Source organism: Pelobates fuscus, chromosome 2, assembly GCF_036172605.1.
Source record: "Pelobates fuscus isolate aPelFus1 chromosome 2, aPelFus1.pri, whole genome shotgun sequence".
Lineage (NCBI taxonomy): Eukaryota > Metazoa > Chordata > Amphibia > Anura > Pelobatidae > Pelobates > Pelobates fuscus.
Window position 1 is genome coordinate 126,308,241 of NC_086318.1, and position 23,407 is coordinate 126,331,647.

The 23,407-nt window shown below is 40.4% G+C and overlaps 1 protein-coding gene across 1 annotated transcript in view; it reads right to left on the minus strand.

The window, feature by feature from the left end:
• Positions 1 to 23,407, minus strand: part of SPATA16 (spermatogenesis associated 16) — a 416,620-nt gene that overhangs the window by 140,876 nt on the left and 252,337 nt on the right. Inside the window, exons 7-8 of the mRNA XM_063441689.1 lie at positions 10,546 to 10,688; positions 8,130 to 8,210 (exon numbers count right to left, since the gene is read on the minus strand). Of these exons, the coding sequence (XP_063297759.1) occupies positions 8,130 to 8,210; positions 10,546 to 10,688 (224 nt within the window). The remainder of the gene's footprint in view (positions 1 to 8,129; positions 8,211 to 10,545; positions 10,689 to 23,407) is intronic.

Genomic DNA, 23,407 nt, shown 5'->3' on the forward strand with positions numbered 1-23,407 from the left:
ACTCAACGAAGGATTTTCATTTGCACCATTTATTTGAATCACTGCTACTAAAACTTAACACTTTTTACCTTTTGTTGTTGTATAGTTTAAGAACCATATGACAGAGATATATAAAACTTTAACATTAAGTCTATGCTTGATTGCTTTTCTGAGTTTAATCTTACAAACTCCTAAACTAAAAAGCCTGCATAGCAACTACTACCTTATGGGAGCTATACTCATATATCCTCCTTGCAACAATTTTGCTTAGCCAGTTTTGTTCCATTGAACGACATATTAGTCACACGCTTGACAAGGGTTAAAATCCCTCAAGCGTTCTGAGTTGGCTGCCACTCAAGGTCCCGGCCACTCCTCAGTGGGCGGTCCTATCTCGGATCTTCACGCCCCCCTTCGGGGTGGGCTGGCCCCAACAGGGTTTAAAAGAAGGCGCCAACCCCAGTACCGGTTAGCTCTTGACAAAGGCGCATGTTAGCGCCGAAACGCGCGTTGAGCGATCACCGACTCTAACGTCATGAAAAATTGTCCTACCAAGGACCACTACTATACCATTGAGCACTATCGATGCTAATTTAGTTTAATTTAATTTAATTTAAATTGTCCTATTGAGGACCACTACTATACCTGTGAGCGTTTTCGTTTGAATTTGATTTAACTGTCCTACCAAGGACCCACACGCTATTTTTTATTTAAAATATCGAGCAGTAGCAAGTCTAAGTGTAATGACAATGTCCTACTGAGGACTTTCCTTAAGTCTCGCAATGCTATCGAGTTAAAGTTAAATCAGACTGTCCTACATAGGACCTTTACGTTATTTTTACTTATTTGAGCGATGCTGTGATTAGCTGTGATTAGTATAGCTGGGGATTGTGTTTTGCGGGGAATCCTCTAAGGCCTGCACGTCTAGTTTCTGGGTACTGGGACTGAAGGGGTTATCTCGCTCGGATCCCGATTACCCCAGACCACAGACAGGCCTCCTACTCTCGTTAAACACACCGATAGTACGCCTAGCCTCTGGGTACTGGGACTGAAGGGGTTACCTCACTCCTATCACCACTACCTCGGGCTGTAGACAGGCCTCGCACCTATCGTTTTAACCCACTGATATGACTGGTTACCACAAGGGCATTTCAACGTAAGCGTACTCCCGCTGTGGTCTTGCACTGTTACTTGCGGGTGCATTTAGTGGATTGCGGAGTATGATTGCTAAACAGGTCTAAATAGGTCCAGTGTGAACCACGGAGCGTTATACCACTCCTTGTTTGGTATCTTTAAGGGTGACAAGAGGTGGATAGGCACCAATCATCTGCTATCCACTCTCGATCTTCCCCTTCTACCTAAATACGTGCCTTGGACTCTATGAAATCACTGGCTGTACCTACACTAGGAACACTGTCAGTACTTAAAATATAGTGCTAGTTTAAATGACAGTGTTCCCCCTAGACTCTTTTACGAGTCCTCCAATTTACTATCACTAAACGCTGTTAACTATCTTCTATGTGGTACCCAGGGAGTTATCGGAATTTATACTGGGCATGACTCATACATACTGTATCCACCTTGTAGCTGCCTAACAGAGTCTGTACAGCTACATTGTAACACAGTGTATCCACCTTTTAGCTGCCTAACAAAGTCTGTACAGCTACATTGCAACATAGTGTCTATATTGCGAGTATGTCTCAGTAGTGCTTAATTGCCCTACTCCCTCTCATATATCTATCTCGGCATTGCTCATAGAGTAGTTCATCTACTTTTTACTCTATTTGTATTTCCCTTAAGAGGGTTATTAAAGATTTATTATTTTTCTACTATTCTTTGTAATTAATGTAAATAAGCTCGTTCTTTAGCTCCCTCTCACAGCATTGTATTGCCATACACTGACGGAGCACTTTTCATTCAGGGTTTAGAAGCCGATTATGGATGCACTGCTTTAGTGTACTCCACTCAGCTTCTTCTTTTCGTATTTTTCTGGGTTATGCCCTTTACTCCCTTCAACCACCTACAACTCCAGTGGAGTGATCACCTGTGGGTCCTCCACCGCTGTTGTACTATCTAGGAATGTACAATCATTTTGCAAAACAGGTGGTTTTAAGGTCATCTATTGCACTTCTACAACGATCATAATTTTTACATCTAATATTTCAAGGCTTTCATGTCTATTATAAACTAATGGTCCACTACATTTCACAACTCATTGCTTTGAACAAATTGTAGAAGTCTGTCATTAGTTTCAATATTTCCAACACATAACATTGGGTAGCCATGCGTTTTGCATAAATATATTTGTCAGTATTGGCCTCCTATTTTCCCTGTTTAGTATTAAATCTTCTTGTTTTTATTTGTGGTGTTTATTTAGAAAGTTTAACAAGCTAAAGCGGGGAATCCCTCAGGACCGATCCATTCACGCTTTCAGGATTAAGGCATTCATAACAGGATGTTAGCGTTATTAATTGCTTGCTAAAAAGATATCTCTTATGTCTTTGTTTCAATCCATAGCATGTCACTGAGTCAGTCAAATGTTGTCGCTCTGAACCTTGCATGATATTTGACATCACAACACAACGATAATATGGAAACATAACTTGTATTGTGTATAACCTTGCCCAAAATATTACTGGCTTGTTTTTCTCATGTTCTCTCATGCTCCCATAGACTACTGACCAACGTGAAGGCCGAATAATTTCCAGAGCAGTGACAGTTTCTGTGTTGCAATGTTTTAGCTTTCTTATGATATCTCAAGTGAGTGTGCATACAGAGAAAAGCCAAACATACATATGCACTCTCAGTATCTACTCCAGAAGTTCTGTGCAAGCACATGCTCCATGTTCAATGATCTGAACAAGTTAACAAACTTCAAAAGAATCTACAGAGAGAAAAAAATAACATAACCGATAGCAAAACCGAAGTTGTGTAAATAACAGTTAGACAGCTTTACTTAAAGCTTGTTTTTCTACTTTTCTTTTGTGTTTTTCGTTCTGTCATAGGTTTTTCCTTTCTTTAGTTTTGGCACAAAACAATTCAAATCAGATAAAGGAAAAGAATACAATTTGTCTTCTACCTGGATAGTCTTCCTTAATAGACTTGGGGGTTGACATTTACAAAAGACACAGAAGAAAATTGAACTTGACCAGGAATTTCTGAAAAAGGAAGAACTTCAGTTAACTAGACTAGGCAAAGTGAAAGTGATGTAAGAGAATACTGATGCAGATACCACGGGGAGTTAAGAGACAGCAAGATGGTAAAACTGATTCATATTGGAAAGACATTGTTCTAAGGGTGCACATATACTATAGGAATGTTGCATAATGTCACGGGCCTCATTTTCCCTTTAAGTACAGTTTAGAAGTAATTTACTGGTCTGGTACATATCATTGTAGTTCCGGGGTACCACCATGACTGGACAAGCCTCAACGAGTTCTGTGACAACTCTTTGCAGACTGTGTTCTTCTGCTTGGAGATTCAGTACACTGCCTTTAACAAGTCATTTTCAGTTCTCAAATCAGGAAACTCTTCTCCTTTAAGATTTTTAGACTAACGGGATTATATACTAACGTGAGAATTCAATGTCAATTCAACATAAAAAAAAAAAAAAAAAAAATGACATGTTTTAAATGTACCGTATATACTCGAGTATAAGCCGACCTGAATATAAGCCGAGGCCCCTAATTTTACCCCAAAAAACTGGGAAAACGTATTGACTCGAGTATAAGACTAGGGTGGGAAATGCAGCAGCTACTGGTAAATTTCTAAATAAAATTAGATCCTAAAAAAATTATATTAATTTAATATTTATTTACAGTGTGTGTATATAATGAATGCAGTGTGTGTGTGTATGAATGCAGTGTGTATATGAATGCTGTGTGTGTATGCAGTGTGTATATAATGAATGGAGTGCAGTGCGTGTATATGAGTGCAGTGTGTGTATATGAGTGCAGTGTGTGTATAATGAATGCAGTGCAGTGTGTGTATGAGTGCAGTGTGTATGCAGTGTGTATATAATGAGTGCAGTGTGTGTGTGTGAGTGCAGTGTGTATATAATGAATGCAGTGTGTATGTATGAGTGCAGTGTGTGTATGAATGCAGTGTGTATATAATGAATGGAGTGCAGTGTGTGTATATGAGTGCAGTGTGTATGCAGTGTGTGTATATGAGTGCAGTGTGTATGCAGTGTGTGTATATGAGTGCAGTGTGTGTATGAGTGCAGTGTGAATGCAGTGTGTGTATGTGTGTATGCATGAATGCAGTGTGTGTATGAATGCAGTGTGTATGCAGTGTGTGTATATAATGAATGCAGTGCAGTGTGTGTATGAGTGCAGTGTGAATGCAGTGTGTGTATGTGTGTATGTATGAATGCAGTGTGTATGCAGTGTGTGTATGAATGCAGTGTGTGAATATAATGAATGCAGTGCAGTGTGTGTATGAGTGTGTGTGAGTGCAGTGTGTGTGTGTGTGAGTGCAGAGCATTGGTGGGGGTGGGCATTTTATTAATTATTATTATTTTATTATTATTGTGATATATATTTTTTTTAATGTTGTTATTATTTTTTTTTATTTTTTTTTTTTATTATTATTTTTTTTATTTGTTTTTTCGTCCCCCCTCCCTGCTTGTTAGCTGGCCAGGGAGGGGGGCTCTCACTCCCTGGTGGTCCAGTGGATGGGCTGTAGGAGGGGGGCTGTCAGGAAGCTGTAACTTACCTTCACCGCAGCTCCTGTCAGCTCCCTTCTCTCTCCTCCGTCCGTGCAGCTCCCAGGTCAGCTCCCTCTGCAACTCTCGCGGCCGCGCGGAGCGTTGCCACGGTAACCCGTGGCAACGCTCTGACCCCGCGGCTCTCGCGAGAGTTGCAGAGGGAGCTGACCTGGGAGCTGCACGGACGGAGGAGAGAGAAGGGAGCTGACAGGAGCTGCGGTGAAGGTAAGTTACAGCTTCCTGACAGCCCCCGGTCCTTGTCTGTATTATGGCAATGAAAATTGCCATAATACAGACAACTGACTCGAGTATAAGACGAGTAAGTGTTTTTCAGCACAAAAAATGTGCTGAAAAACTCGTCTTATACTCGAGTATATACGGTAGTTATTGTTCAAAATCAAACATACTTTCCGTTCTTCTCTTCTGTAATGACTGTGAAAGTAGGTAATTCAGTTTTTAATTCTATTCAATATAACGACAGAGTTTTAAACACAGAAATGGAGCACATGAAACTGATGCAGAAGTAATCCTTGCTCTGGCACATTCTAGTCTCTTGCAGTGACTTTAGGATGATAAGACTATGTTGGTAAGAATATATTGACTATTCCATAGACATAACAATAATTCCTTATTCAAACATAGAACGAGATGGAGAACAGAATTGCTTGGTGATTTTGCCTTGAAGCATACCTTTACAAGGCTTTTCTACCACCGCTGCCTCATCGAAAATTCAGAGTAATGCAGAGGTCAACAGTTTTCCAGGACTATACATGTGAAATGGTAATTATCTTGTTTTCCTCCTTTCCTTTCCCTGTGAAGGTAAGGTTAATTCCCAGGACAATGGTCTTAAGGGAAATCAGAAATATAAAGAGAAGACAATTCTAAAGAGATTTCAAAACACAGAGAAAGCAGACAATATCTTAAGTAAGTAGCAGAAGGGAATTCAAGGCAGAGGCTTTTTTTTTTTATCTAATAGAAATTTTGTTGAAAAAATTGCTAGAAAGATTTTATTTTTACCTACTGGACCATAGAAGTAAAAATGCCAGTTATTTATCTGTCCATTTGGGAATAAACCACAATTTTTCAATATACTATATCAAGTCATACTAATTCCATGTGTGCACCACTGTCTTGGAATGAAAGAAAAAGAGCTGTTAAATAAAAAAAAATGACAGTATAAATGTCAGGATACAGACGGATCCTTAATAAGCTATAAGTCATCAACATATCAAGGCACAGCAGGAAAAGGATGTATTATTGGACCCTGGAATGGCCAGGCTTGACCCTTAAACAGAGCTAGAAAACATCAGCCCTCTATACTAACTAAATACTAGCCAAGATCAGACTAACAAAATATATCAGCCAGGTCTGATATACTGGAAAACAGGACTAAGGCCGATACAGACTCAGGAATGAAGCCATGTCTAGTACATGAGAATCTCAAAGTCAGGGATATAGCCAGGTCTGGAACAAAGGATGCCAACTAATAATAGATAAATGGCACAAAGGTCACAGCTGGCATCATTCTATGAACGACTGAGGTCAGAATGACATGTTCACGACCTGGTAAAAATGACAATGCATCTGGGCAGAACATGTTGGTGCAAATAGACCGTGGAGCCACTCACTGATTTTGATGCACCTGTGTCAGACACAAGTGCCTAATCGGTTGGGAACAATGTGAAAATGACACTGGTGTGTCAATGGTGGTATATATCACAAGTGTCCCAAATTTAGGATGGAGAGTCCAAATTTTTGCCTCTGTTCGTCTTTTCTACCCTAATGTCTCATTTTACTGTATACCAGATACCAATAATATTCCCATTAATGTGTCTTTAAACTACAAGAAATGTGTTTAGGGATCAGTCTTTGTACATTAGATATGTGGTTCTTGTTCTACATCACAATTTAGTTGCATATGTTATTAGTAGTAGGCCACCTAAAGTTTATCAGAACTGCCCAGCCCCTGATCACACCCACTCACACAGCTAAAATGAAAGTTTCCCTCTTTGTCCATTTGTAGTGTTGGCAGGTTTGTGTTGGTAAGTGCTCCTAGAGACTGGGAATGAGAATGGGATGAGTTTGAAACAGGAGAGTCAGTAACAGTTGATGGCCTTACAATAAAGCAAAAAATGTAGTGGCAGGTTTCTGGAAATTTAAACTACAGTATCTTACCTGTTCCTTACAAATAATGGCTTTAAACATAAAAGCATCGTTTTTTTTGCTCAGATTTCTACTGTTGGAAATACTGGATTGTGCCAATACATAAAATAAGTAAATTGTGAGGGAATAATTGCCCAATAATATCTGAATATTTCAGTAAACGTTTGATAAAAAATTCTGATTATTTCTATTTTCTATTTATTGCATCCAGTTGGTGGGACATGATGTGAATAATAAAATACTAACACGACATGTCTTTAAAATGTTTTTGGAATTGAAGATAAAGACCAGAGGTAAAGTTGAAAATAAACAGGGTTATTAACTGAACTCTGAAAGGCCAAGCTAAATTGGATAAAAATATCCAGTCCTATACGGGTTCATTCAAAATGCAAAAATGTGGACATTGTTTTCACTATTTCACTATATTCAGATGTTCCGGATTTCAGCCGGACTAAATACTGAAAGATAGCTAAAATCAGGATGCAGGTATTTAAAATATAACCCTTGGTTGGATGTAATCTATACCACAGGGAAATGGCATGGTGAAATATTAAAGGAACACTCCAAGCACCCTAATACTACAGTGCACCCTACTGGTTATGGTCCCAGGAGCCCCTCCCCCCCCAATGTAAGTAGTGTCATACATCTTGTGAATAAGGTTTCTGGATTAGATTTGTTAATGGCTTGACTGTTTACCTGGAGTCCCTTGGGTGCCAGTCATTTCTGCTACTGAGAACCAAAAACTCCTGCTAGGAGCTTTGGCTAGCTCATTAGCTGGTGGGCCATCTCATTGGCTTAGAACATTAAGTCAGAAAGCCTCCAGCTCTGCTAGGGGGGGGCAACTGGTGCCTGATGGAATCCTGGTAAGTTGTTGAAACCACTAGCAAAGTATTTGACTACTTACATTAGGGAGTACCAGGGCACTCCTGACACTATAACCACTACAGTGTGCTATAGTAGCTGTGGTGCTTGGAGTGCTGCTTTAATGCATTTTTTAAATTTTTTTAAAACTGCTAAAAAGAAGAAAAAACGATTACCAGTGTTGAAGACAGTTTTTAAAATGCTATATGAAAAGGGTAAAAAATAGACGACAGAGCATCTTTAGCAGTGATTTTTTGATTTACACTATGAAAGTGCAATGATATTGTATCACATTTACTTTATGACATGGCCACTGGGTCTGTAGGAACTCAATTTTAAACAAATGCGTGTTTTCTGATCCACAGAAGGTCAAGCAAAGAGCAAATATAACGAGATGAGATTCCATTAAAACAATACATACCTTTTGTATTTCATGCCACGTGTATTCTTTTTCTCTTCTTCCTTGGAGACAATCCATTGCATCAGCCATTAGCGACTGCAACTATTGCAACATGTAGAAAGCGATCAGAGGAGAATTCAAACAGATGTAACATCACTAAAGCCATTCATTTAAGCTTTTTTCGTGAAGCATTTCTGTTTCTCTGTCTCTAGCTTAACCTTGACATTGCGGGAACGTGGGGAGAACATATTATCAACAGCGAAAAACCTATTTTAAAAATACACACCATTTGCCGGCTAAATTAATTATAAGTCATATTGAATAAGGAGGCATTATTAAGAGCATACATCAATATTGCTCACATACAATAGACTTCACTATGAAAGAGAGGCATTCACAAGCACACATTTAAAATCGTTCCATGCTTTTATAATTTCGCAAGTTACACAAGGATAAAACAAGATATTCCTGGAGTGTATTGGACATATATTAAAGGACATATATAAATATATATATATTAAATTAATTAATACTCTTACAAAACTCCTTTGACATGGCCTCCCTTTGAATAATAAACACATAAATGTAATGTCAAATGCATAATACATTTCTTGTTTACAGTACATCAAACGCACATATTACCATAACACCCTTTAACCTCAGACATAAGGATATTTCCACTTGAGGTCCATTTCAATTGTGACTGCTAAAATCAGCCATAAACTGTTACTATAGTATGAACAACCAGTAGATATTTGCAGCCACAATATAGACTTACCACTACTAATGTCCAACCCTAATGATGCTGTCCGCATGTTAGCTATGGCCTTTTTAAGGACTTGGACATAACTAGCATGGACATAAGTACATGCTTTCTGTTGTTGTCATAGCAACCACAACTCCACGCTATAAAAGGCTGCACATGAGCTTATCACCATTGATTGCCTGAGTACAGTAGTCAGGAACAGTCATAGTAGTTTATGTTTATCCTTATGTAAAACCTGATTACATTTGGTTTAAGTGATGATTCATGTATATTTATTTCTTATATGACTTTAATGTCTCTGTCCTTCTGTATTATTGTATCATTTTATGTATATGTTTGTGCCTATCAGGTGGATGTCATTATAAATGCTTGATTATGCTAAAATATCAAATACATGTACTTTTGTTACAATAATAACATGGAGAATTCACAGTTATTAACTATACTTTTTCTCCTTATACCTAGATAGGACAGGTTTGAATTTTGATGAGATAATGGCAGCCAGTGATATTTGGCATCTAGTTTGTAAATGTTGGTTTATAGCTCATCTCCTATTATTCTACATGGAAGCAGTTGACTACCATTATGAACTGTAGTTAGTATGAATGTGTTGCATGGAAATATCTGCTATTCACTAAGGTTCGCTACACACATTTTAGAGATTGATGGCTTCTCAGTAATACTAAACGTCAACACTGGAAATGATTAAAAAGGTGGAGATCAAGGTATAACTTCACTAGAGTTCCAGGTTGGCTAATGTCAATTTTGTGCTACCGTCGTTGCACAGAATGTCAGTCAATAGCCGAATGTGGTCACCTGACAATGAAAGTAGACTGAAGTGACTTCTGCAGCCAGAAGCGCTTCACTGGACCACCTGTGGGCTGTAGTGGTTATGGTACTCTATGATGTATTTGTGATTTAAATGCATCTCTGAACTTTTACCAAACATCAGGGCAGGTGGAGGTGCTGCTTGCTGGAATAGACAGGTGTAGTATAAAGAGCTGAATTTAAGGCATGATGGGCTTGGAACTGAAATGAGTGACAGGGGTTCCAAATAACTTGTATAACTTTTTGGATTTTGCATACTTAGAAGGTATGACATAGAAATGTATGCGTTGTTTACTCTATAGAAACACTGATTTTTTTTTGTGCAAAATATAGAAGCCAATTGCTCGATAGAGTTTGCCTCTATCCTATCTGAAAACCATAGACATTATTGCTGATTAGGTGTTCGGCTCAGGATAGCAAGGTGTTTTTACAGGCTTTATATATAATAGTATTCACAAGTAAATAATTTAGCTTCATTTGTTACAGTCCTAATTATGTGAGAATAAAGATATATTCTGATAAGATGCAGTGTTTACTCTCCTATTGGCATTAGTCGTTTGTTTACTGTTCAGGAAATCGAGTAGGAGGTAGACAAATGGTCAGTACACTAAAGGTTAGCTCCCATAGGATACACAGTGGTCATTAGGAGAGCTATGTGTGCTCTATCTGAAAAAAAATGGCCATTCTAAACACAGTGCGTTTCCTCTTTAATCCATTAAAAGTAAGATTTGGAAAGGCATCTAATAAGGGGATTTGGGTCCCAGTAGGCTTGAAAGTATATTGCTCGATTTACAGTTATTCACGCTGCTTGCATAAGCCACAAATGATTTAAGAAATGCTTACCAGTTCAGCATGTTGTTGACTGATCTCCTGCAGATAGGGGATAGTTGCTAATTCTGCTACAGCCTGATTAATCATTTGGGACTCTTCCTTTGCTCGTTGCAATTGACTGAGAAAGCTGGCATACTGCAGCTTCTGTATCGCACCTGAACATGGTGAAACGCCACTCTATTAGCTCAGCAAAAAAAGAAAGAAAAAAAAAATATTGTTGTAACATCTATAACAAGAGATTGATGCAAATTAAAGCAACCTCACTAAAATACTAGGACTAGGAATGCATTTATGGTGCACAGTTCATTTCTTAAAGGGGAACGATAGTTGAAAAATAAATTCATGTTTTTTTTAAATTCCTTGTAAAGATTATACATGAAACATGCAAAATAATGAATTAAATTAAAAATATAGAAATGTAAAAATGTTTTGTTGAAGTCTGCTACTGAGCATATATGGGCAGCTGTTCAACATTCTGCATTGACTTAACACATGAACATAAGATTAACGAGATAAAGCTATCGTGCTTTTGTTTGCTTTCTTAATTTTGCAAAATCCATACACCATGCAAAGTAAGTAAATCATTATTAGACTTGAAAATGGTGAAAAAAATTGGTTTGTCCAAATCAATTTTTCCAAAAAAGGTTTTTTGGTTCAGGGATTCGAGTTGTGTAGTGTTTTGGTTCGGACCAAGTTTGTCAATGTGATAGTTTTCAGGAAAAATTATTATGCTTATTTTTATGTATATATTTTGCTGTACAGTGATAGGTGACTTTTTGCACCATTGAATGAATTACGAAACAAAGAAAAAGGCTCATTCAAAATGCAGACAAATCGTGATACGTTTGAAACCAAATGCACAAATGTAATGATTATGTTCATGGTTAAAATTCAAGTTTCTCTGTAATCCTTTAAACAGACACGCTGGACATGATTGAACTAGTATTTTCACAACGTACGTGATTGGCCCTGCATCATTCACATAGTACTCGGCTGGTGCTCAATTCAGAATAGACTATGACTCCCATAATGCTTATTTAGTGCTGAAGTAATAGGATGGTTGCTGGAGTGCCCTATAGATTTCAGCATGGAAGAAAGTTCCCATCATGTCCCATTGAGAATGATGCAAGATCAATTTTGTATTATATCTTGGTGCACATTATCTGCACATTTTTTGTCATGATGTATGCTAGAATATGTAGCATCATTTTATTTTTTCGTCACATTCTTTTTTTAAAAGAGCACTATAATGTTAGCTGTATTCCTAACACTATAGAGTCCCTCTGCCCCCTCACGCCTCATAAAAGGGTTAATGTTTTTTTTCACTTACCTTATTCAGGAGCCGAGGTCATGGTGAGGGGGAACCTCATGCATTTGCGCAGCGAGCAAAGCGCATGCGTTATGCCTTCCCTATAGGAAAGCATTGAATCAATGCTTTCCTGTAGGGAGTTTGAAGATGCTGGATGCGAGGATGTCCACGAGGATGTCCAGCATTGTTTCACGACGTTAAATTCCATGAAACAGCAGAAAGCACTTTGAAAACGACTGTATTCTTTTTAGAAGTTATTTTTGCAATTTTGTAGCAAGTTTGATTTGTAAACCCTATCTTGTGCAACATGTTGACTTCATAGCTATAATAGGTTTAATGCATTTTAAAATTGGTATTCCCACCTGGCAATTAATTAAAAGCCTCTAGTAACAAACATAAATCAGGCATATCCACTGGGAGAAAAGCTAACATTATAATGCTCTTTTTTTAAAAGAGCATTATAATGTTAGCTGTATTCCTAACACTATAGAGTCCCTCTGCCCCCTCACGCCTCATAAAAGGGTTAATGTTTTTTTTTCACTTACCTTATTCAGGAGCCGAGGTCATGGTGAGGGGGAACCTCATGCATTTGCGCAGCGAGCAAAGCGCATGCGTTATGCCTTCCCTATAGGAAAGCATTGAATCAGTGCTTTCCTGTAGGGAGTTTGAAGATGCTGGATGCGAGGATGTCCACGAGGATGTCCAGCATTGTTTCACGACGTTAAATTCCATGAAACAGCAGAAAGCACTTAGAAAATGACTGTATTCTTTTTAGAAGTTATTTTTGCAATTTTGGAGCAAGTTTGATTTGTAAACCCTATCTTGTGCAACATGTTGACTTCATAGCTATAATAGGTTTAATGCATTTTAAAATTGGTATTCCCACCTGGCAATTAATTAAAAGCCTCTAGTAGCAAACATAAATCAGGCATATCCACTGGGAGAAAAAAGCAATGCCAGTGATACAACACCACCACTAAAACGCTAACACGGTTCTTCAGGGGTGTCTTCCCATTTAGCACTGGTCCCAGCTACGATTTTAAATATGAAGAATATAGATTTTTTTTATTTTTTTTCATTTCCACAACTCAGGCATTGCTTTTTTCATCCAGTGGCAAGATTTATGTTTGCTTCATTAATCACGGGCTCACAACCCGTAAGAGCCTGTGTGTAATTATTCCTGAATGTTACATAAGGATAACATCGGCAAATTATATATTTTGTTCAACTGGAGATGGATTTTATAAGTTGCTGATGAAGGTACAGAAAAAAATAAATAGGTGCGCCTTCAAAATCATTTTCGCACTGAACAGTGCCTTGGTTCAAATAAGATTTGGAATCGTTGCTGTAAAGAAAGCACAAAGCTCAAATTGGTTTCTTCTCCTGGGTCATCAAAATTGAAAGAATATCCTGGCAATGAATGGGTTTACCCATCTGTTTTACCTCCCTTCACTTCCTATGGAATACATGTCGAAATCACAAGGCAATCCCGTATGACCTCCTGTTTCATTATCTTTACATTTTAGATAACCCTGCATGCTATCTTCCCTGCAATAAAAGACTTCAGATAACATTTATTTGCTTTATAGGTTTATACTTCATAAGTGACAATTACATTTACGCAAAACATTAATATCTGCATAAGCCTCACATAAAAATAATAAAGTTCCATATTCAGTACATGGAAATTGCATTTTAATTTGTTTATAGAAAACCCCCTTAATTGTATCTGTACACCAGATAATTTGGGAACCAAATCTGAACATACCCAACCTTCTAAATTATAAAACCAACATACTTTACATACAGTAAAATGCCGGAAGGCAATCTTTGTAAAACTGGTACACTTTGAGAATTTATTGCTGGTATATAAATTGCATAATGTGATTAGTTAAGTGCTCCTGCTTGATACCATATGGCCTTGACTGCAGGTGTGACTATTTGTCCTGAGGTATAGCCAAATAGAGACATTTCTCAAAGTATAGCCTACAGCCAGCAGGCAACAGCACCAATGTGTCATTATAAATTATATTAATATATGGAAAAAAATCACACTGATTTCAAATGTATTACTTCTGTTTAACATTTTCAATTCTGTGGTATTTGATGGAGGCAGAAAAACAATACTGGTTTGTTAAACCAGCAGTTTAGTTAAACTGACTAATAATTATTAAGAAGAAGAAATATGTGTTGTGTTTTTTTTTTTTGTTTTTTTTTATCCCTGAAGATAATAGGTTTCTAAAATACTGCCCTTAACCCCTTAAGGACACATGACATGTGTGACATGTCATGATTCCCTTTTATTCCAGAAGTTTGGTCCTTAAGGGGTTAAAGGGACTCTGCAAGCACCAAAACAACTTTAGCTTAATGAAACAGGTTTGGTGTATAGATCATGCCGATGCAGTCTCACTGCTCAATTCTCTGCCATTTAGGAGTTGAATTACTTTGCATATATAGGCCTAGTTATACCTCCCTGCATGAGACTTGCACATGTATTTCATGAAAAGGAATTTAGATATTCTAGGTTCCTTTATTGCACAGTTTAAAAAAAAAAAGAAAAATATCACACTGCCTTATCTCCTGTTAATAACCTTCTAGAGCCCACAGGAGTCTACTGTGTCTGATTAAAGTTCAATTTACAGAGCAGGGGATTAAAACGTCTAAAGCAAGTTAATATCTGATTGAATTTTTTTGTCAATGCAGGCTGTATGAGTGACAGCCAGGGGATGCGTGCCTCAGGCTGCATAAACAGAAACAAAAGTAATTTAACTCCTAAATGGCAGATAATTGAGCAGTAAACTTGCAGCTGCATGATCTATTCACAAAACCTGCTTCATTAAGCTAAAGTTTTTTTTTTTTTTTAATTCTTAATTTTTATTGTGCATAGGTGTACAAATCATCCTGCATCGTCACAACAACGAATGCAGGAACATGCAAAATTCACAATGAAAACTGGTACATAATGTTTTGATATATGCAAGGTATTACTTTGTTTCATTTCGCTGCACCTGCACATTTTTATGGTAAAGTTAAAGTACAAGAGGTAACTGCACCCATTTTTTAAAGCTAGCGTACTTTTTAGAAATGCACGTTTTTGTATTAATACAGGCTGTAGTTATTGCACACATTTTTTAAAGGTATTTAACATAGTTTCAGGCTGTCTATAGTGTGTGTAACGCGTTTTCATCGTTAGTTATTTAGACAGATTGGCGAACATGCTTGGATGTGGTATATAGCAAACCCGTGACTAGCAGGCGTATAAACTAGGGTGGCGCTTATGGGTGCGATACTACAGGCGTGTCGTCAGCCTCTTAAGTAAGAGTAGAGGGACGCGGCCCGGTTATAGTAGGCAAACATATAAGTATATAGATAACTGGCTATCAATTAAGGCGTCAACATTTATATTACAGGCAGCAGTGCAGAGTTCTGTCCTGGCCTAAACTAGATTTTACCAAGACTGTAAGACAATGTTTTAAAAAAGCTTAGTTAAGGGCTTATTAGGCTTAAATAGCCCCTGCAGCTTTAACTAGAGGGGTATTGCCCTTTTGGAAATCATGGGCGGCAAGATCAAAAGCAGGCTAATAAGTAGGCAGGGGATGTAATTGGCATTCCCAACAGAAAAAGAGAGGGTCTACCTAAGTTACAAGGGGTATTAGCCATTGGGTTGCTGGTAAATGTGCCAGTGTCAGCAAATGTATGTTTTGAGTGACTAGTAGCAAACTCATAAACCATTAAGATTAACAGATAAACATTATATGCAGACTGTAACATCACTTTTGTGTAAGAGATATTTTTATACTGCCCGCTGCAAGCTCCCAATTTCAGGAGGGGGCAAGTCCCAAAGAGTCCCGCACAGCTTCCTCTTCCAGCCTATGCCTTCCAGTGTCCTAACCTCCATTTGTAGTCCATCGTGGGACTCCACAATCGTATTTCCCCAATCCGAGGGCCCTGGTGTCAGGTTCGTCTGTTCATGTAAGTGGAGGTATTCCGGAGAGCAGTCGTGGTGGAACCTGCCCCTTGCGTCCCGACGGTGTCTCGCCCGCAGCGTTCGGGTGCCGCTTGAGTAGGGCAGCCAGCTCACTGTGTATCTTGGAGTGATCCGTGGCTTGGACTGGGTCGGCTGTGACTTTCGTGGTCCGGCAGTTGCAGCCTGTTGGGGTCACGTTGGTTTATTTGTCGGCGGGAAGCGGCGACTGCCGCAACGCCATTTTCTTACCCGCAATGTTTTTCGAGGAGCGTTTCTTTTTTTTTTAATAATTCTTTATTTTTTTGTGCATCAACTCAGTAACATGCGTACTTGCAATGCCACGACAGCACGGGCAAGTTAATTATTGACATACACAGTAGAACAAAGCATGGCTTGTATAAACATTGCACATTTTTAAATAGTAATTAGGCGTAATAGAGGAGTCAGGAGTAACTAACCGTTGGACTAACAGTCAAATTATTTATCTAGCGTGAAGGGCTCCCATGGTTGTATGGCGTCTAGGTGTAGTGCCCTCGAGGGGGTGTTATAGTCGGCTATTGGGAGCCATACCGGTCTGTTTAGGGCCAGTGTGTATCCTATGGTCTACGTCTCCTGCTGTGGGGTATGCATGTATTTAGTGAGACCTAGTAAGTGCGTGGGAACCCAAAGCCTATATCCACTGGTAGTGTGCAATGGTTGCTGTCAGAGTGTAAAGGCATTAGAGTTTGTCCCAGTGTGCATATGCTTTTGCATAATGCCCCACCACAGGGGATGTCTGGGGGGGAGGAAAGTGTTGTGAGATCATTTTGCGGTGAACACCATGAGTGTCGTCGCTAGGGTTTGGACTATCTTTAGCACAGGTTATTCTGGAGCTCCAGTCAGGTCAGTGCAGTTAAGGTGTTGGGAACAGGTGAGAACGGGGTGGCGAGTGTAAAACAAAAGGAACAGAAATCTGAACTTAGCAATTTGTAACAAAGTGTAAAGTAGAGTAAGGTGTCACATTATGTAACTGCTCCCTGTCCATTCCGGGGAGTAAAAGGGGTTATATTGTCCACGTCCCAAGTCCCAGAAGTGGTTCGGGCCCTCCGCTCCTGCGGGTCATCGCTGATACCGACCGCTGCCAGGAAGGTGGCCGCCTCTGCCACGTCTGTGGCCTTGAGTTGTCCTCCTTCTGTGAGTGCTGTAAGGGTTCTGGGCATAGTCCAGCGGTATTGTATGCCAGCCTCTTGTAGCCATTGGGTGATGGGTTTCATAGAATTTCTCCATAGTAGGGTGGAGCGGTGGAGATCCTGAAACAGTGAGATCTTGTGATTCTCAAAGTCCAGAGGTGACTGCTTATGCATAGCTCTTAGTAAGGCTTGTTTGTTTTGTCTCGTGCCACAGCGCAGTATTATGTCTCTTGGAGCTGTGGATGGTGCCCTAGGGGACTTGGCGATGCGGTATGCCCCATCTTGTGTGAATTTCTTGGCTAGTTTCGCTGGGAGTAACTTAGTCACCATTCTCCTGCTGAGGTGTGGTAGTTCCTCGTTTGACACTGTTTCTGCTACTCCCCTGATCTTTATATTTTTCTGGCGTGTCCTTTCGTCAAGTGCATCTATTCTGTGGGAGGTGTCAGAGTGCTGTGTCTGCAGCCGAGCGACAGAGTCTCCTACTGCCGCAATTTGGCATTGTAAGTCGGCTATAGTTGCGTCTGTTGCCTGGACCCGGGCGGGCGCAGCAAAGAGCTTTTGGATGCGGTCAAACAAGTTGTCTATGTCCTGCCTGGTTTGCAGGTTCTGAGGTGGTCGGGGTATGCGTGGTTTGGGTCTCCGCTAGGGGTGACTTTTGGGCAGTGTCACTCACCCCTTCCTGCCCCTGGTGGGCACAGGCCTCTGTCTCAGCCTGTTCCTGCTCTCTGTGTGGCCGTGGACGTTGGAGCAGCATGCCTATGTCCTGTGTATCTTGGGGGGCATGTGCCTGTGATTTATGGGATTTTCTGCCCATCTCTCCTGTCCCTTGTACCTCTGTTTGTTGGAGGTCGGGTGTGAGCCAGTCCGGGTCCCACCAGGCTGCGGAAGTGTGCGGCGTGGTTCTCAGGCCGACTGTGTGAAAGGCCTTGGGAGGCCGTCGTTTTGAGTTTGTGCCCGTCGGGTGAAAAAAAGGCATCGGAGCGTGCCTATCGGGTTCCTGCAGCCGATGGAGGTGTGCCCGTCGGTGTTTGCCCGGTGGGTTAGCGGGTAAGTCCCGTTTTTCGGTGCGCGGCTCGTGGAGCTCCAGAAATGGCGCATGCGCTGAGCGCCCGCTAAGCCCCGCCCCTCGAGGAGCGTTTCTGAGGTGGGTGTGGGGCTGTAGTGCTAGCGGTGGGCTTGCAATTGTGTTGCGTGTGGCAGCCTGTCTCATCTCGAGTTTGCTCCAAAAGGCCTCGAATATTGCATCCAAATGCCTCAGGATGGTTGGCTCCTGTTCGTTGTCGTTTGGTCCAGTGAAGGTCGCCGCCATCTCAGGGTTGGTAGACTGAAGATGAGGTATCCGCCACCGCGTCAGCAGGGATTCCCCAGGGACCGGGATGACCCCCGCCGGTCCATGGGGAGGGGAACAAGGGCCCTTGTTCGAAGTTGCTGTCAGTGTTGGCGGCAGTGGAGCGGCCGTCTCCCTCGTGCCGACCATGCTTGAAGGCCGCGAGCTATGTTCCGGCTTTTTATGCAGGGTATGTGGCATATTTGGTGTCTGCTTGTGGCTCTTGGTGTGACCACTCTGTTGGTGTCCCCTACAAGTCGCTTGGGTTTGTTGAGCCTCTATTTTTGGGTAAAATTGGTCTCAAGGACCATGTATTTATTAAACTCGGAATTGTGGAAAACTGAAAAAAGAGAATTAGGACAAATAAACAAATAATATAAAAAAATTACCAACGTTTTCTGCACAGTTATTATATCTTAGCATTCCATTCTCAATTATAGTCTCCTACATTTTGACTTTTATTCATATATGAGATATTTGTGATCTTATATTTTATTACATTATTTGTTTTTCCTTATACACCTTCAACTAACTACCTATAAGTACTTGTTAAATTATTGTCCATCCACTTTCACTGTTTGGCAGTTTTATACTGTGTCATTTTGTGACGCGAAGGCTTTTCTTTTTTGTTTGCGGTGGCCATCTTACGCTTGCGAGGCACTTTCCCGCCCTTTTGCCATTCGTAAAGTGTAGAATACTACAGCTCTGCCTGCTCCTTGTCTAGCGATCAGGTAGGTTTTTATTTCAGATTTAATAGTGTATTTCCTCTACTCCAATCCATTACCATGTATTCTTAGTGCTATATAATTTCTTTATTGCAGATTTCTGCCAAACGAACACTGTACAATTCTGTGGCTGTCCACCACATATTACATTGATTTATTATTCAATTCACACAGGTAACCCCTGCATTTTTCATTTGCTTGAGCCTTACAATTGGATGGCGCCCTGTTTATATATATCTAAACTCACTAACCAGGGATATATTTTGTGGGTGACCCCCACTGCATCAATTTGACTGTTCAATCCACTTTATTACACTAATATTTCTGGGTGATCCCCACCTATGCTATATAAGTGTTATGGCTGACCCCACTTTCCTTGATATTTCTAAGCGGTTAATCCCACTTTATTTACGTTGGGTGACCCCCACTTATTATTCATCATGTGGTAACCCCACCAATATCTTGGTGAACCCCAATATTCCTACATACATATTACTGGGTGAACCCCATTTGCTACTGGTGAACCGAGTCATTTTATATATATGATCTTATTTTCAAATATATACTACTTTGTTTTATAGCTTGTACATAGTTATTCTCATACATTTATTCTAGAATGTCTAAACAATCAGACCCTACAATCTCCGCTGAGCTTCGTGCTTGGCTCTACTCCACTATACCGGATTCTATACCTAAGGCTATATCAGCCTACCGTGAGCAACCTTTAAGCGTCTCACAACCTCCTGCTCATGCAGATTTTGATTCAGACAATTCTTATGTCAGATCATGAGGAAGCCCTGCGCAAGCACCATTGGAAAGGGGACAGCGTGTCTGCGGGCAAAGGTAAAGCACCAGCTAAATCTGTCAAGTAATCTTTAACACCATCTGTGTTACAAAATTTAGACCCTCTAGAGGGTTCTACTTCGCACCGGAATCTCCAGGTTCTGGACGAATATGATGCCAACTATTCGGTTGAGGGTCTCACGGCGAATATGTCCTAAGAATATGCCCTAAGACCTCTTCGTCTGAATACGTTAAAGAGTCTTTTATTGTTACACAGCCTACTCAGTCAAAAAATGACTCTGACAAAATAAAGACTCCAGACCAGTCTACCGACACACCTCTGGATGCATCTGGCAACCCCTTTTTTGAGCCACGTATTATTCGGCACCCACGCTCTGAGTGGGCGCCACCAGAACATATCAGCAATTTCTGCAAGATGTGGCTCTGTAAGCCATTTGAAAAAAAGATTAGAACCAAATTACGAGCTGAATGTCACCGGCCCACCATACCAGGTAAAGTGGCCTTAACTCCTGAATTCGATCCTCTATTGGTCACATTTCTAACTAAATCAGGGAAAGACCCGCGCAAAGGTATCGAACAAGGTTTCAAATCGGCACACGACAGACTCTTGGATATTGCGGGACCATTGATTCAAGAAGCTTTTACGAGTGGTGAATTAGACCTGCACATGGTGTGCAAGTGGGCTCAAAGGGCACTATGCTTCCTAGGTAACGACAATGTGGCTATCTCTACAGAGAGACGCAAAGCTGCGTTGTTCAAAATAGACGCCAAATTGGTCAATAATGAATTAGGTCCAAATGGTCTGCTCTTTGGGGATAGTTTCATGAGAGACCTAAACAAGCACATCTCAGTGTTCACCGCCCTGGATAGAGCACAATCATCCCTATGCAGTGTATTCCGCTCACATAATTGTTTTTCTGGGAGAGCTGGTCGCTTTCGAGGCTGTGCCACCAGCTACAGGCCTCGACCAAACGACAACTGGAACATGGGCTTTACCCGCCCTTATCACCAACAGGTGTTCCCAAATAGAGGGTCCTTCCGAAGACGTGGATCTGCTTCCCTGCAAAGGCAAAAAACCCAGTTTGAAGCACAATTTTGCAACAAGCTAGGAAAGAAATTCCTTCTTGACCCCAGAATGGCAGTCAGATTTATCCTTGGATCAAGCAGTTATTACCCTACATTGAACGATTATATCCTTGAATATTCTGTTTTTGCAAGTATGCATCTAGTAGCTGTTTGAATATCTGTATGGACTCTGATAAAACCACTTCTTCAGGCAGAGAATTCCACATCCTTATTGTTCTTACAGTAAAAAAAACCTTTCCTTTGCCTTAGACGAAATCTTCTTTGTTCCAGTCTAAACGCATGACCTCGTGTCCTATGTAAAGTCTGGTTTGTGAATAGATTTCCATACAATGGTTTGTATTGGCCTCAAATATATTTGTATAATGTTATCATATCCCCTCTCAGGCAACGTTTTTCTAAACTAAATAGGTTTAAATTTGTTAACCTTTCTTCATAGCTGATATGTTCCATCCCTTTTATTAATTTTGTAGCCCGCCTCTGCACTTTTTCTAGTGCCATAATATCCTTCTTTAGAACAGGTGCCCAAAATTGCACAGCATATTCAATATGTGGTCTCTCAGGCGACATTTTTCTAAACTTACTATTATAATTCTCTCCACTTTTACTCTTAACTTTAATGGGTTACGAGCCCACAGGACGTCACACAAAATATGACCACCCCCCCCTTCCCCTTCCTTTTCCCGAGTGGCCGGTACTGGATGGGAGGAGTCGACTAGCACCACGTGGTGCGTTTTGGGAACGGCCCCTGCACGCTGATTGGTGGCCCTCCGTCAATGGGAGGGCTCTTTTTCCTTTTAAAACCGGCAATCAGCCCTGCCACTGTTCAGCTCTTGACAAAGGCGTATTGAAACGCCGAAACGCGCGTCCGGCGATTTTTTGAGCCGATGCTAACTACTAATTTTTACCTTTTCACTTTGGTTCCTATCTGGTTGGGCAATTATTTTTATGGAATTTTTTTGTATGTGCTGTGTTCACTAAGTGGATGGGAGAGGTTTCGATATAGCATTATGGCATGCTAAATCTTTGGGGAGATAGGGACAATTTGAGGCTGCCTTGAAGTAGCAGTTAGCTTTAACCCTCACTGATGTGAGTTAGACAGCTAGTCCAGGGCGAGTTTAAGATTTTGATGTGGTGTATGTGAGGGGTTCCAATACTAGCTGCACCTTCCAGCAGCAACACCCCTTTGCATTGGAGAATTATCCTCTCATTTGCGCAGGAATACTATATATTATTTGAGGTATATTTATATACTATATACCATTCCAATATATATGCAACCTTACCCTCTATACACCCACTTTGATATAGTTGCTATTGACAGTGACCACAGTTCTCTGACCTTCTGTGATAAATTATCTCTGTCAAGCAACGTACTTTTATGTATATAGTGCTCCATATCTTTGTGTCAACACTTTGGATGTATGTGTTCACAGTATATATATGAGCATTTCTTCTCCCTTCTCCTGCCTCTTCCTACCTATTAATTTATTCAGGTACCTATATCCTGAAGATACTCTTTGATTTATAAACAGCATTAATTCAATGACACTCTACTTACCCACCATTTAGGCCCAATCATTTATTGGTAACGTGTTTGCCAATTTTTAGCATACATATATATACTTTTTCCCTTAATAAAGGTTTCAACCCCCCCCCCTTTTTTATGTGACTTTCACATCCAGAGGTATATATTTGAAAACGAATTTGGACCACACCCATTGTATGGGAGTGTGCTTCCATTTTTTGTCTTCATCTCCCCTCCTTTTTCTCTTGACTTTATTTGGGGTTAAGCCCCTTATATACCTCTTGTAACCTATCTGGAGTGTGTAAGAGCTGGCTAGTCCAACTCCATTCACTCTCCTTCTTTGATTCATTTTTCTAAACTAAATAGGTTTAAATTTGTTGACCTTTCTTCATAGCTGATATGTTCCATTCCTTTTATTAATTTTGTAGCCCGCCTCTGCACTTTTTCTAGTGCCATAATATCCTTCTTTAGAACAGGTGCCCAAAATTGCACAGCATATTCAATATCTGGTCATACCAGTGATTTATAAATGAAATGACATTATTCAAAGTCCCTATTGTAGGCCGCTTAACCCCTTTTTCTCAACTGTGGACAATGCTCTCTCGGGACCCATGGATATGAAACACAGTGAGAGGTTTCAAAATAGATTTCACAACCTATCCAATCCAACGACCCCACTGTGGATGTCCATGACAAACTAAACTGCTTTGCATGTAGAAATAAACAAACTTGTAAAAAAAAAGGAGATGTCAAACGATCGTCCTCCCCACGCACATTCATCAGCAATGTGTTTCTGGTCTGCAAGAAGACAGGAGTTTTCCGTCCAGTCATCTGAGAGACCTGAACCAACACATCATGTTTCGTCACTTCAAGATTGAAGGCATCCATCTTCTAAGCGACCTCCTCTGCGTGGGAGGTTGCTTCTCCCGATTCGATCTCAAGGTTCCTTACTCACTGTGTCG